The sequence below is a fragment of the Suncus etruscus genome, chromosome 16, assembly GCF_024139225.1.
Source record: "Suncus etruscus isolate mSunEtr1 chromosome 16, mSunEtr1.pri.cur, whole genome shotgun sequence".
Taxonomy (NCBI): domain Eukaryota; kingdom Metazoa; phylum Chordata; class Mammalia; order Eulipotyphla; family Soricidae; genus Suncus; species Suncus etruscus.
This window is the reverse complement of record NC_064863.1, coordinates 60,716,675-60,732,100: the sequence shown is the minus strand read 5'-3', so window position 1 is coordinate 60,732,100 and position 15,426 is coordinate 60,716,675. Positions and strand designations below refer to the sequence as shown.

At 35.7% G+C, this 15,426-nt stretch overlaps 1 protein-coding gene across 2 annotated transcripts in view; it reads right to left on the bottom strand.

Moving 5' to 3' along the window:
- Window positions 1-15,426, bottom strand: part of SLC4A4 (solute carrier family 4 member 4) — a 468,271-nt gene that overhangs the window by 248,351 nt on the left and 204,494 nt on the right. For both annotated transcript variants that reach the window (XM_049789908.1, XM_049789909.1), the window contains exons 5-6: window positions 13,737-13,897; window positions 1,383-1,588 (exon numbers count right to left, since the gene is read on the bottom strand). In XM_049789908.1, the coding sequence (XP_049645865.1) occupies window positions 1,383-1,588; window positions 13,737-13,897 (367 nt within the window). The remainder of the gene's footprint in view (window positions 1-1,382; window positions 1,589-13,736; window positions 13,898-15,426) is intronic.

Sequence of the window (15,426 nt, the reverse complement as noted above, 5' to 3'; positions counted from 1 at the left end):
TGAAGCACCCCCCACAAAGTAATTCTCAATTAGAGAAATTACAGGAGTAATTCCTAATTGCATATCCAGGAGCACATCCTGTGCCATGCCATTATTAGTAGGTTTAACCCAAAAACCAAAAATAAGCAAACACAAAAACCCAAACCAAAAGCAAATTGTAAAATTTTCATTTGGCTCTGAATGGCTAATCATTAAGTACTAAAAAATATAATAGGTCAGGTCAAAAAAAAAAAAAAACAAGACAATGGATTATGGTATTTGTCTTGTATGCAGTTGAGCCTTTATTTCTTGGTACCCCATCATCCCCCCTCCCCAGCATTATCAAAGGGCTTCTGAACATGCCAGGGTGGCCTGGGCAACCCCCCGATTTCAGTACCACTGCGTCTAAACATCACTACATCTAAACATCACTACATCTTTTTTGGTAAATCACTCCCTGCAAAAGAAAGAAACAGAATGACTCTAAAATTTACTAAAATAGTAAGTTCTCTACTAGCTAGCAATTGATTTGAATACTAAATAAAAAAAAAACCAATTTCATAAATAATGTTCCTGAGTTAGATTTAACTTTATACAATTCACTAAGTTTACCTTCTGCATGAAAACTTGTTTTAATGTTATTCTGTATGTATAACTGAGGACATTGAGTAAAACTATCATTGTTCTTAATACTAAATCGCTGAGATATTTCTACCAATGTTTAGAAACTTTTTCTACCAATCTTGCCTTTTCCATACTTTAGGAAAATGAACTTCTTCTCAGGTTGCAAAAAGAAACATAATTTTTACTTGAAATGAAGAATGATGAAAAAAGATGCTGTATAAGAAATATTAGTGAATGCAATAGAGTATAAATCAGTCATTGCCTTTCCTAATGCTGTATATTGAATCTGATATTTTTCTTTGAATATTGCAAAAGAAAAATAGGTTATTTTAAAACAGTAAAAAATAATATTGAGTTTTATCTTAATGAAAATTCATTTGGTATACCAAGCAAACCCTTTATTATATGAGATTTTAGATTATGGAATCATATTTCAGTTTGTCCTAATGTGGATAAATTACCACATACAAAGCATGTTCCTTGATATACTCACTAATCTACAAACTTGCAAATTTGTCTGAAATATTTAGTGGTTAATCATAAAATTATGACTAAACTAGCTCAATCAGAATAGATATATATGCATCAAGAAAGGCCTATCAGCATCTGCAGACCATTCTAAGTTCTACAATCTTTCCAACAAGGTTGCATCCCCGATTGAACAAAACACATCATTATGAAATGGCTGTGATATATGAGATTGAGAGGAAATATAAACAAAAATTACGGAGGAGAAAAGACAGAGTTGAGGTGAGATGAGTGATACTGGTAAAAGATAGCTGCAGCCAGACATCACCTGCATTACCATTATCAGGGTTGGTAAACATTCTACTTGCACTGGAAACTGTCTTCCCAATATCAGCCAAGGAACGAAGGTTGGATTTCTTGGTTTGATGCCGGTGCTTCCGGAGCAAAGTATAGGTTACCTTGTCCTTAAGGTCAGGTTTCAATAGGCCTGTCTCAATCTGATGGTCAACTATCATCTCTGATTAAAAAAAAGAAAAAGAAATTAAATTTTATTACAAGACAACAAAGTCATTTTTTAGTCTAACTTTATGAATGGCTTCTTTTATTCATTTTAATATACTGCTTTCCTAATTTCCAACATTGAGATATAAACATGTCACTATTGATAGAACATTTCAAAAGGCTCAAGACTCTGTCCATTTCTTTGTATTGTTTATGTTTTCAACCCCAGTTAATGGTAAATTCACAAAAACCACAAGAACTTGCTGTGTTCTACAAGAAAATTGTATTTTTCAATTAACTCAAAAGCTAATATCTTAAAATTTAATGTTATTTATTAAGAAAGTGACCCAGAGATATAAAATAACTCAAACTGAATTACAAAGTAGTCAAGTCATTTTACTGATTTTTAAACTTTCTAGGATTGTTCTATAATGTAATAAGATAATATTAAGAAAATAATAACTACTCTATATTAGATTAGTTGAAGACCAATCAATTCAGGTTAAACTATTTTTTATGTTTTCTAAAAAGAGACATTTATTTTGTTTGTTTATAATCAGTGAGTCTTTCCAGTATAATTCATAAGTTATTTCAAAATGTAACCTGACCAGATTTTGCTATAAAATTAATCATAAAGGCTAATTTTAGTTTTAGACTCTTATCCACCTAAAATAAAATTTCTATTAGCAAAATAATTTTTAAGTTTGTAAAGATGACTACATTTTACAAAAATGGTCCTTGAAGTCTGCTAAAGATCAAGTTTTAGTGAGAGGTAGATAGTACAGCAATTAGTGTGCAAGCCTTGCATATGCCATATCCAGGTCTAATTCCTGCACAATATACTGAATTTAAAACCACATGGTTGCCCCATATTGTTCCCAATACCTGATACCCAATACCCAATACTTACTGGTAAGACCCAGAAGTCTGTCCCCCAGTACTTCCAGGGTAGCCTGGGAAGTCCCCATTGCCAACTGGCTGGAGTACTACCATATCCTCAAGACTTTGCATTGAATTGCCAGCCCTATAGACTGTTATCACTAGTGAGACCCTCAAGCCTTCAAAAACCACTTTACAACGTAAGTTTTATTTTAATATAAAACAAAAATTGTCCTTTCACAAGTCAGTATGTTAGCAATCTAACATAAATATAGCCTGTGCATTCTTTTATATGGCAGATCAATAGTTCCCATATCCAGAATGGAGCTTAGAATTGTGTATGATATGCAATGACATTATCCACATCACAGCATGCAAGTAATATAGCATACATACAATTCTATCTCCTGCATGGAACCACATCAATGAATCACCTGCCTACATTTTAATGTGTAAGATTGTGACTACCATACTTCAAATATTTCCTCTTGGCTCTCCTTCTCAGTGTTCGAAAGTGGAGAATAAAGAATAAAACTTCCAAAGTTAAAAAAGAAAACTGTTGATCTTTGGTAGGATAACTAAATAGCATTTTCCAGCCATTCTAGCGTCTTTATACATATATATACATATATATAAAGACTTTTATATATAGAAACTTTTGGAAGTATGTATATATACATCAGAACATCAAGGAATTCTATTTTGGCATAAACATTTCTCTTAGCATCTCGTCTTAATTTTAGAGCCAGAATGTACTAAACTGGTTTCACAGATTCTAGTGAGAAACCAATCTCTCCATAGTGTACAATCAATAACTGGGAAGCCACGTAATGAAGGCTGAATCTAGGTTTCTCTATCACATGTCAAGTACAGGAGTCATAAATATCATGTAACATCAAGCCATTTTGTAGGAAGCCTGTATAAGGCAGAAAAAGTCCCTCCCATACAAAGTTTTGCTTGAAAATAATTTTAATTCTTGAGTAGTTCTTGTTGTTGTTGTTGTTGTTGTTGTTGTGCCACACCCAGCAGCGCTCAGAGGTTACTCCTTGCTCTGCACTCAGACATGGGGGGACCATATGGGATGCCGGAGATTGAACCTGGGTCCATGCAAACGCCCTACCGCTGTGCTATTGCTCCCGCCCCAATTCTTTTTTTTTTTTTTTTTTTTTTTTTGTTTTTGTTTTTGGGCCACACCCTGTGACGCTCAGGGGTTACTCCTGGCTATGCGCTCAGAAGTTGCTCCTGGCTTCTTGGGGGACCATATGGGACGCCGGGGGATCGAACCGCGGTCCGTCCTAGGCTAGCGCAGGCAAGGCAGGCACCTTACCTCCAGCGCCACCGCCCGGCCCCCCCCCCCATTCTTATGCATTTTAACTAGCCAAGCCTACTTAATAAAGCTACATGAACTTATCTTAGTAATTATAGATTAACCTTATGTTCCACAGGTAAAATAATAAGGTGCTATAAACACAACATTCTTTTCTCTTTCTATTTTTTCTTTTTAATATATATTTTAATTTAAACACATGGTCACAAGGTTGTTCATAATACAGTATTTTTTCACAGATAAAGTTTTTCATAATTGAGTTTACAGTCTACAATATCTAACAACCTTCACAGAGTGCACATTTCCCACCACCAAATTGAACAGTCTCCTTCTCACCCTCCCTGATTGCCCCTGTCCTTCCCACCCACCATCTCTGGCTTGCCTTTTAGAAAGTATTTTACTTCTCTCCTTCTCATCTTTCTCTCCCACCCATTCTCTTTGTGATATTTTGGTTTGTACTACTGCAGAATGAAGGGGTGCCATAAATGTCCTTTTCATATTAGACTTTCTCTACTCTAATTGCACTCTGTGGCAAGCTACCTGCCATTCGAGTGGTCCCCCCTGATTTTCTTCTCTATTATATCTGTATATCATCCCTACATTGTCTTTTATTTTTCTTATATTCCAGTGATGAGTGAGATTATTCTATGTTTATCCCTCTCCCCAACTCATTTTTCTCAGCATTTTATTTTCTGTGTCCATCCATGTATAAGTGAAATTTATGACTTCATTATTCTAATGGCTGCATAGTATTCCATTGTGTAGATATAAAACAGTTTCTTTAGTTACTCATCTGTTGTCAGACACCTGGGTTGTTTCCAGCTTCTATTGTAAATAATGCTGCAATAAATATAGGTGTGAAGAGGGCACTTTTGTATTGTATTGTGTTCCTAGGGTATATCTCTAGGAATGGTATTGCATTAGGAAGTACAAATTTCACTTTTTTTTTTTAAAGAATATTACATTGCTTTCCAGAAATGCTGAACTAGATGGCATTCCACCAGCAGTGCATGAGAGTCCTTTCTCCACACATCCATACCAGCACTGGTTGTTCTTGTGCTTTGTGATGTGTGCCAGTCTCAGTAGCCTGAGATGGTACCTCATTGTACTTTTGATTTGCATCTCCCTGTTGTTTAGTTATATAGAGCTTTTTTTCATGTGCCTTTAGGCCATCTGTATTTCTTCTCCCAGTTTTTGATAGGGTTAGATGAAGACAACACTTGCTTGCCCTTTAAGTGGTGCTCAACGTGCAAAGTCCATTTTACAGACAAACTGTAAAAATAAACAGTCCCAGAAAATCTGCTAAAAGTGTTATCAACTCCTACTCTAATTCCAGGGTTGTAGATTAAAGTATTTCTTATCTACCCCTCTTGGCAGGGCTTCCCTCTATCTTTCCTCCCTTGTACTCTCAAGCCAATATCTACATATACACAGCCAGCCCTCTGTTACTAATGCCTAGAAATCACAAGTTAGAATAGGTTAAAACATCTGTGTGGCTTATGCCCTTGCATTAAGTTTCCTTTAAAAATGGCCACATTACAGGGATCTCTTTAAGCCATAAACTACAAAACCTTTCAAAGAAAGAGACGGACAGGAACCATTTCACAACTACACTGCAATTAGACTTTCAGTGTTCAAAATCCCACAGACACCACAAATTGGTAGAGAATGTATCAATAGAAGAAAGTCAGAACTAATTAGAATCTCAGGAATCATCAAGTTCAACCTTCTGGTATACAGGTCAAAAAAGATTGGGCAACTTGCTTGCACACACGAGGCTAATTGGTGACAATCCCTGCCCCAAACAAACCATGTTTTCTGATTCACAGTTTAGACTTCTTCCATATCAAACAGTAATTGATTTATTTAAAAAGAATTAAAAGGTATATCTATATTTCCTTTTTATATTTCTTTAGATGCATTTCCTTAACAGTTATAATTCTTAGTGTATATTTTTAAGTAGATGCAGCTATCCCCATCACTGTTTTGGATCTGCTTAGTAGGAAACTCTAGTAGATAGGTCTCTCTTGACATCTGAGTTCAGGTTAGAATCAGGTTATAGAGAATGTTTGACTTGTTATTTTTAGTCCATATGCATCAGTGGCATTTTCATGTAGCATTGTTCCTCTTTGCATAGGCACATTAAAACGGGGAAGCTTATGTATAGAAAAGAAGTTTTTATCTAATAGGAATAGAAAGTCATAGATTTTATAGTAGAGGTGTGCCTTTCACCCTGAACATTTGTCATAGTGACTCAATTTAGTCCTCAGCTGATCAAAACATTGACCATTTATTCCCAAAACTTGGATCCCATCCTTCGAACTTCGGCATGGTTTTCTGCACCACAGCACCAAAAAAACAAACTTCCACCCTGAGAGGCCCTATCCCTGGCACTGACTTGCTCCAGGGTGGATTCATATGACACCCTGGTGACTAGAAAACAGCAACAACTTACTTTCAGGGAAAATTTCCCTGCCTTACCACCTATTGTGGCTGAAATCAGATGAAAGCTGATTAAATCAGCTCCATGGCACCCCAACATTCCCCTCTTCTGCCCCCGGCCTCCAGGCCATCTAGGGGTGGCAGCCCAGGAGGCCAGAAATGGGGGTCCTAACTTGGGGTGTGCTGAGTTTTGCTCGGTTGCACTAAGTTTTTCACTGGCAAATTCTGACCAGTCTACATATGGAAAACCGCACGGGGGCTAGCACTGCATGTATTAAGAGTATTCTTTATCCTTATGTTAAGTTTTGCATATACAGAATGTCCATTTTGTATTCTGATCTTTTCCACACCCCTACAAAGCTCACTTTTACTCCTTAACTCTCTCACCCCCCAAACATCACTAACCCACATTACTCTTTTTAACTTCAGTACTGCACAATCCTAATCACAGACCAAAGCCGTGCATTGTGTGTAACAACCCCAAACTGCTTCAAAAGACATAAAATGGACACGTATTTCTTTCAAATATTTTGTATTTTTTTCTCTGACAGCTATAAGTCTTACTAAATATTCCCTTATACAGTGATAATTCTAACCTCTTTTTATCTTCTCTTTATGAGCTGTTCAACAAGGAATTTTGGTGAAAGAGTCCCCCAGTTTAATGCTTATGATTGAACCATGTCATGGGGATTGTTGGACTTGTTCTTACGGCCCCCATATGCACCAATAAATGCCACTTGGCATTGCTCCTTTTTTGCATAGGCACATTAAAAATGGGAAAACACTATACATACAAATAAGATTCTATCTAATAGAGATTGGAACACACAAATCTTATAGTGCAAAGGGACCTTACACCCTGAACATTGACATAACGACCTGGCACAGGCCTCAGAAGAAGGGGCATTTTCCATTCACCCCTGAACCAGGGAAGACATCCACGAAACATCCAGGTTTGTCTATAACATCACCTGGAAGCAAACCTCTACCATGGAAGACCCTACCACTGCTCAGACATCGACCTGCTCAAGAGACTTCCCTTAACACTGAGAAGACTTAACAACAACAACGACCTGCTTACAGGACAGGGCTTCCTGCATTACCCTTTAATTGTGAGGTGAAACGAGAGGACGCTCCATGCCCTGACTTCAACGTAGGATATACAGATTCCAGGATCTTTAATACAGAAATATGATACCAACAACAGAGATTGTGTGAAAAATAAAAGTGTGTTGGCACTACAGACAATGTCTTGGATTGGATGATCTTGCTTGCCTGGAGCCTACAGTTGGTCTTATGCCAGGAAACTTCAGGGGTAGGGCCTCAGTATTTAGGCCAAGGTTATTCCTTTCCATGCCCCTCATATTTTGGTGGGCATATGCAAACAACAATTGCCACTCTAACACAGTTTTTACTGTGCTCCTTTGACTCTAATCCTTAAAAAAAAAAAACACTTCTAGCTAGTCCTACCCCCCAGTTAGAGGGGGAAATAAGGGAGGCACCAGGACCAAACAGGTGCAAGACTACCAAGTAGTAGGCTAGATACAGAGGGGACCACATATTCTAGCAACCCTGGGGGTGAGGGAAGAGGATATGGGAGGTAGGACAAAAACGGAGGTGTAGGGAGGACAGTTCGGTGATGAGAATCCCCCCTGATTTTATGTAAATATGTACCTAAAATATTATTGTCAACAATATGTAAGCCACTATGATCAAAATAAAAATTATATTATAAAAAAAAAACACTTAAAATTTGAGGTTAACTTAAGCTAATATGCATGTACATGGAAATGTAAAAAATACTATGCCTCTAATGTTTAAGGAGTTACGTAAGTTTTATGGCTTTAAATTGCCTTGTGTGCTGTTAAGAAATATTATAATGTGTTACAATCTGGAGACTTGAGGGACAAAGTAATTGTACATGAATTCTGTTTTATTTATCTTAATGTTCTTTGGCTGAAAGTTCAAAGTTAAGATATCAGCAAGGGGACTTCTTCTGAGAATTATGTTATGGGTGATTGTCCTTCCACTGTAACTTTACCTTGTCCTCTTTCTTTGCATCTTTGTTCTCATAATTAAAAATAAAAAATTTAAAAAAACATAGGCTCTGTACAAAAAGAGCAAAGTATCTAAAAGCAGAAGTCAACCATAATTGAGTAGAACTTTTTGGGTCCATGAAAAAAGAACTCGAAGCTGGATAACTGGTATGCCCAGAGCCTATAGTTGGTCTTATGATAAGATGCTTCATGGGTAGAGACACTCTGTTATTATTTTAGGCCAAGGGTATTTGCTTTCTAATTTCCCCATGGTTAGAAACACTGTTATTTTTTTAGACCAAGGGTATTTTTTCTAATTACCCCAATGTTTTCTGTGCCTATGCAAAACAAAAACAAGGACACAAAACCTGCAACTCCCCCCCTTTTTTAATTCTATTTGAATCTTCTAGACAGGGAATCCCCAAAGAACCATGGGACATGAATCACCTTGCTTTACCTTAAATTTCTACTTTATTTTTACAAATTGAGAAAAGAAAAAAAAGAGAAAGAGGATGGGACCCAGGGGCCAAGTGGTCTCAGGTACATTGATGAAGGGGAAAAAATGGTCCAAACTAAATACCCAAGCCAAAGTCAAGAATCAAGAGACAAAAACTATAGCAATCTAAATTTAAAATAGAACCTGTTACAATGATAGGCCATGGGGCTAAGGGTTGAATCATGGAATACATACTGGAAACTTTGGTGGTGGAGAGAGGTCAACACTGGTGGTGGGAATAGCCCTAATTCACTGTCACTATGCTTGAAATCCAACTATGAAGGACTTATATTTCACAATGGTCTCAATAAAAAAAAATTAAATTGAAGTTAAAGTAAAAGAATAAACAAAAATTGTAACCTATACAGGTACAATTAAAAAAAAGCTCTATTACAAAATCTGGATATATATGCAAGGTTTGTGCAAGCCAAGAAAGAGATGTTAATAAATAGAGATGGGGGAAAGGACTAAAGTTAACAAGAACCAAGATTCGGAAAATAAATACATAAGTCCACAGTACCTTTGAAAACAACATTTTAGACAAATTTATACAAATATAATCAGTTAATGAGATAGTTATTGGTCTATCAAAGCAGAAGACTTTTATTCCTAGGTGGTATGAAAGGTGTGAGCAACTAGAAATTCCATGTACAAGCAGTAGCACACAAAACTAGAACACATTCTGAAGATCATTTAAGGGTTGAGGAAGTATCTCAAAAAGCTCAGTACAGGGGCAAGAGTGATAGCACAATTTCTCTTTGTAATAAGATACACTTGAGGTGAAGGGAAGGATATATAAAGACTAAGTAAGTCATACAAAACTTTCAACTCTGAATTATCACCATGATTCAGTAACTCAACTGCCATGACTTCTTTTGGCATTAAAATGAATCAAGTGTTTTTTCTTTCCTCTTTTATACCCAGTTTAATGTTTTACGTCGAGATTTTTAACTATTTCTCTTAGATCATTACATTCTTCTAAACACACCCTTCTCTCCCAACTGCTATGTCTGTTACTTTTTTTTATTTCTTTTTTCATTGTGATGTATGTTAATTATCTCTGAGTTAGTTTGCTGTACCATCACCTTCAGAAAGACAGTACTGGCTCTTAGTCTGCTTGCCCAGCATCTGTACAGCAAAAATCACTGAGTGGTGATATTAACAAGAGATCAGGTGCCAGCTAGGAGACAGAATAGCATAGCATTCCATTCCAGGCACCCCTGAGCACCACTGGGGTGGTTCAGATATTCCCAAAACATTAGGGCCCAAGCAGCAATTTATCATTGGACCTTACACTGAATCACTGGCCCAGCCTGCTAAAAATTTCCTGTGGGTTCCTGGGCTCCCGAACACCACTTAAGAGGCAGAAATAAAAAAAAAGATTTGACAGTATAAAATTTTAATGACAGTACTTTTACAGTAAGTGCATGAAAGGCAGAGAAGAGTCCACAGCAGATAATATAAAATAAAGGAATGCTAACATGAGAATGTAAAATGTATTTTGAACCCATCTTAAACATACGTAATGCAAAATTTCCCTACTCATTCGGTTGAGGAAGTTCCAATAAAATGTAGAATTCTCCCTTTCACCACATGGTAAGTGTCTGTTACTGAACACTAGATGGGCCATAGGGAGAAGAGTTCTTTTGGTACTAAAGATACTGAAGAGCATCAATAGAAAAGTCCAAGAATGTTATTCAACTTTAACTTTTGAGACTCAGCTTCAGCTACAGAAAATGAAAAGTTAGATTTTTCTTAGTTCTGTCTACACTCTAGTATTTTTCCACTTGTTTATCAAATAAGTGCACCACACTTATTGTATTGTCAGGGCTTCATTAGTAGCATGTAGAATCATCTGAATAAAAGTACTTATATTTAAATCAGCATATAAGTATGTAAATTTAGACCTAAAATCCTCAAATAGTTCCCACAACATCTTGTCAGAATTCATTCTGATTAAGGTTTACTTTCACCCTGGTAAACCATGCTCATAGAAGTAAATTTCCATTAGACTTTCCTAAAACTAAATCGAACATTCTTTTTATGATTCTACATCTCATGGAATTAATATAATATATGTACAAAGAGTATGCATAATTTAATAGACACCAAATCCTGGGCTCAGTAAAATAAATAAAGAGTAGAATTTCAAGTGGCAATTATGGCCTAAGAAAAGGTAAAAATATTTTGAATATAGGTAATATTTTGGGTGGTTCTTAGACCACAACATTTATTCTTTCTCTAGATTAACCACAAATTGTCTTAAGTTTCTCTTTTGTTCTGCAACTATATGCTACTATTTTTTCAACTTCTTTAAACTCAATTATTTTTGAGGAGGTGGTAGTGTTCAGGATTTTACTCCTGGCTCTGTGGTCAGAGATAACTCTTAGTGGTATTAGGGCACCACTAGTGCTAGCTATTGAATGTAAGGCAAGCACCTTAACTTTGTACTATTTCTATGGTCCATTTATTTTATTTTTATTAAAAAATTAATAAGGTCTCATAGTATATGGTAGTACTAAGGTCATAGTTTATAGTAGTGGAGCTACTCAGACACCTTTAAGTCAGATTATTTTCTTTTTAAGCAGGGTGAATGGGTTATTGCCATATCTGACTGTGCTCTGGACTTACTACTAGGTCATGTCTAGCAGTGCTTGGGAGACCAAATGCAAGCTGGCGGAATCAAACCAGAATCATCCACATTCACTTTAACCCCTGTACTGTCTCTCCAGCCTTAGATTAGTTTCTTTTGAGAATTCCAAAATTCTAATTTTTCACATTGATTGATTTTAAAGATTGATTGATTTTAATCTTTCTTGAAGAAGGGAGGTGTAAGGAGTTAAACAGAAAAACAACATTTAGCTTTTCTCTATAGTTAAGTTCCACTTTTGCTGAGGACAGTAATCCAAGATCTCTCCTCAACTATGAAAAGTCATTTTCAGTCACTTTCACCTGGTCAAATATGAAAATTTCTATGTAGAGCAATATGTCCTACATTACTTTCTACCTACCTAGATGAATAAGAGCTTGGAAGTTACCTCATTCATGCTGTGGTAGACTTGGAAATCCAAACCCTACTTGAGGGCTTGAACTATAGATGATACAAGCTCACACATCATGCTGTTTATATGTAAAAATTAATTAGTTCTTCTACCCAGAATTCTCACATTATTCTTTTCCTTTTCTCCATTTACAATTTAAGCAAAAGCTCAGATTCATGAAAAGTGTGGGACTTTCTTACAAATCTAATTGGCTCTCTGAAGAACTGGACACATATACTCTAACTATAATATATATATACACATATGTGTCTCATTTAACAACTAATACATTTTTGAATATAAATGCTACTCATTTGTATATGCCTTCCATCTACAGATATTCAAATCTGTGATAGACTAAAATTACACAGAGGCTTTCCACTGTTATGTTTTGAAGAGGCTGAAATTCATTGTTTTCTTCACAGTCTCAAAGCAGGCAGCCTCCAGGTATTTTGGAAAAGTGAGGTCATCCCTACAGTTGCAGTATCAGCTGGTTATGGATTTTATTTTTAGGAACAATGAGGGGAAACCTCTTTACCGAATATGAAAATAAATTCAATCTTCAAAATGCATATATATTAAATGGATAGGGCAATTTAGGCCAAGCTCTTTCTAGGAAATGAAAACAACTACAACTGGTTGGATTGTGCTGATGTGAGTCCAATATGTTCAACATGATAAGACAACATTCGCTGCCTATAACACATTGAAAAATATGCCAAAACTTCCATGCCTTTCCATGCCAGGGGTTGTACATGATACCCATATAACCTGTTTAGATGCTGATCTATCAACTAATGGCTTCTTTACCCTATGCACTCCTACGTTCACCGCAGTTCTATTTACAGCCAGAACCTGGAAACAACCCAGGTGCCCAACAAGATGAATGGCTATAGAAACTGTGGTACATCTACATGATGCCACTGTTAGGAAAATAAACTCAGGAAAGTTGCTGATATGGATGGATATGAGACATGTCTGTTGAGTGAAATAAGTCAGAGGGTGAGAGATAGACATAAAAGTCTCACTTATTTGTGGTATTTAAGAAAAGTAAGACAGTATGGTAATAATACTCAGAGACAATAGAGATACAGCCATGATATGAAGCTTACTACAAAGAGTGGTGAGCACAATTAGAGAAATAACTACACTAACAACAACCATAACAATGATAGAGAAATAAATAGAAGCCATGTCCTGAAGACAGACAGGAAGTGTAGGAGGGGAAATGGGGAACAGTAGTGGTAGTAAAGTTGCTCTGGTGAAGGGTGATGTTCATTTTATGACTGTCACCCAACTATGAACAGGTTTGTAACCATGGTGCTCAAGGAAATTATTTTTTAAAAGTTAAAAAAATAATGGCTCCTTTTCTCGGTGCAATCTTTTTCTACACACAGCTAAAGATGCCTGATTTACACCTAGAATATCAGCTTTATTCCTAACCCTAGCCTAGACTAGTTTCTTTCTTACAAAGGATTATCCTCTTCCAGATTATGAAAACAAGGCATAGAGAAGTTTAGTGCAATTTCCAAAGCCAAAGAGCTGTAAGAATCTTGTGTTCATTTATACAGTGCAATAATACAAGATAATTGTATGTATGTTTATGTGTTATATTTACGTATTAATTTTAAGAAAGCAAATATGAACCTGGATATGCATATTACAATTTTTAAATGAATAGAGGAGAGTATTGAAGAGCATAACTGAATGGAAATATGTCAAAAATGCTAGCAATGGCTATAATTCATGGAAGAAAAAAATGATAATTCTTTAGTTTCTACTTAATATTTATATATGTGTTGCAAAGTATTTGCAATAAATCATATACTTTTATAATGTTAAAAAAAAAGCAAACACTGCTTTGCTTATACTAGAAATATTGATGGAAATTAATGGATTAGTAGGTAAAGCTGAGATAAGAAAACTTCAAACAGTACACTCACCCATTAACTGAGGGAGAGAAGAAGCCTCCCTGTCAAGCATGATGGATCCTTTCTCCATGCATGTCCTCAGCTCAAATAAGCTATGAAGGGACAATGTAGCCACATGGGGTTTGCTCCATCTCTCTCCACCCTGTTCCACTTTTTCTTCAAATTTAATCCACCTAGGAACATAAGATTAGTGAATAGCAATTAAAAGTGTTCAAACTGCCTCTGGAAATAGTAACATCAAACCTTCCTCTTTATCCCCACCATCACAGCCAAAATGTCTCTTCCATTTATAGAGTCTTAAAAGCTAATTGTATCATTAATTACATTACCTTTAAAAATACACCAGTCACAAAACCAATCCTTCCTTTAATGTTAAACAAACTAAATGGAGTCATCTGCTTTTATTTCTCCCTATACTTAACTATGAAATACTGAAACACAATTATTTAACTTTTTTTTAAACAGTAAGTAGACCAAAAAAAGGTTTTAAAATTCTTCTGGTTAGAGGATGCAATGTGTAAAAGCAGTCACTGTTGTGAAAATTCTGTTGTCACTTTACAAGGCGAGTTTATGTAAGGTAATATTCAGCTGTGAACCAATATTTATTTTAAATATCTGAAAATATGGTGTGTGAAGTGCCCAAATGAATGCAAAATTTCCCTTTAGTGCTTAAAAAAGGTCAGTATGTGCTGCTATGTCTTACTTGAATCTCTCTGAACTGACACACATTTCCCTTTCGTTGAGATTTTAATAGAGCTTTCCCCTTAAAGTTTGGCTCCACATGTGTTTAAAAATACACAAGCTCAGTGAATACATCTATTCTGATCATAGCAGATCTTGTATTAACCTCCAATGGAACAAATAATACTCTCATGGTGGCATCTTTCTCGGGCATTTTGATAATTTCTCAATATATTAAATATATTAAAATAAATATAAATAAATATGAATAGATTTTTAAAAACAGCTTAACTGAAGAGACTTAACTTTTTCTATCTATGTATTCTACATATAAACTTCTTTTACACTGTAATAGAAAAACTCACAAAAATATCATTTTGCTATACATCATAATCCAAAGCAAAAAGCTTCTTTTACTCTCTTTAAACCTTCTAACATGTGCTGATAAAGACTGGACTTCAAAGAAGGGGTTAAAATTTGTTTTCCTACATTCTTTACTCAAAGGTTTAATGATTGAAAAATGTTTTCCAAGAAAAGGCTGGTTGCTCACCTAACACAATAAAGATGAGAACAAAGGGCAGAAACCAGAGGAAGCTCTACATCAGGTATTATTTATAGATTGCTCACCACCCCCAGAGGAAAGGGGAAAATACATTAGTAGAACTAAAAGTAAAAATAGATCAAGAGATCAGCAGCAGTGTCAAAGAAAATTCAAAATTTTAATCAAGCTCAGCACTCCAGTGATTTGAAATATTTCCTCCATATTCAAAGATTCTCTTCCAGATTCTCCTGTAGAAGTCTATCCAAGCCCCCGACCATCAAAAAAGTAAGGAAATCTAGTATGTGTCAATGTCAAACTTATCCCAGTTCTCTCCCATTCCTGGAGCCCCAGAAAAATGTAGGCAGTTGACATTTTTACATTGTGTTCACACAAATTTAAAGGCTACCTCCGAAGTTTTATAATTTCATAATTGGACCTTGCTTATGCTACCAAAATGATTGCAAAATAGTACATGAAAAT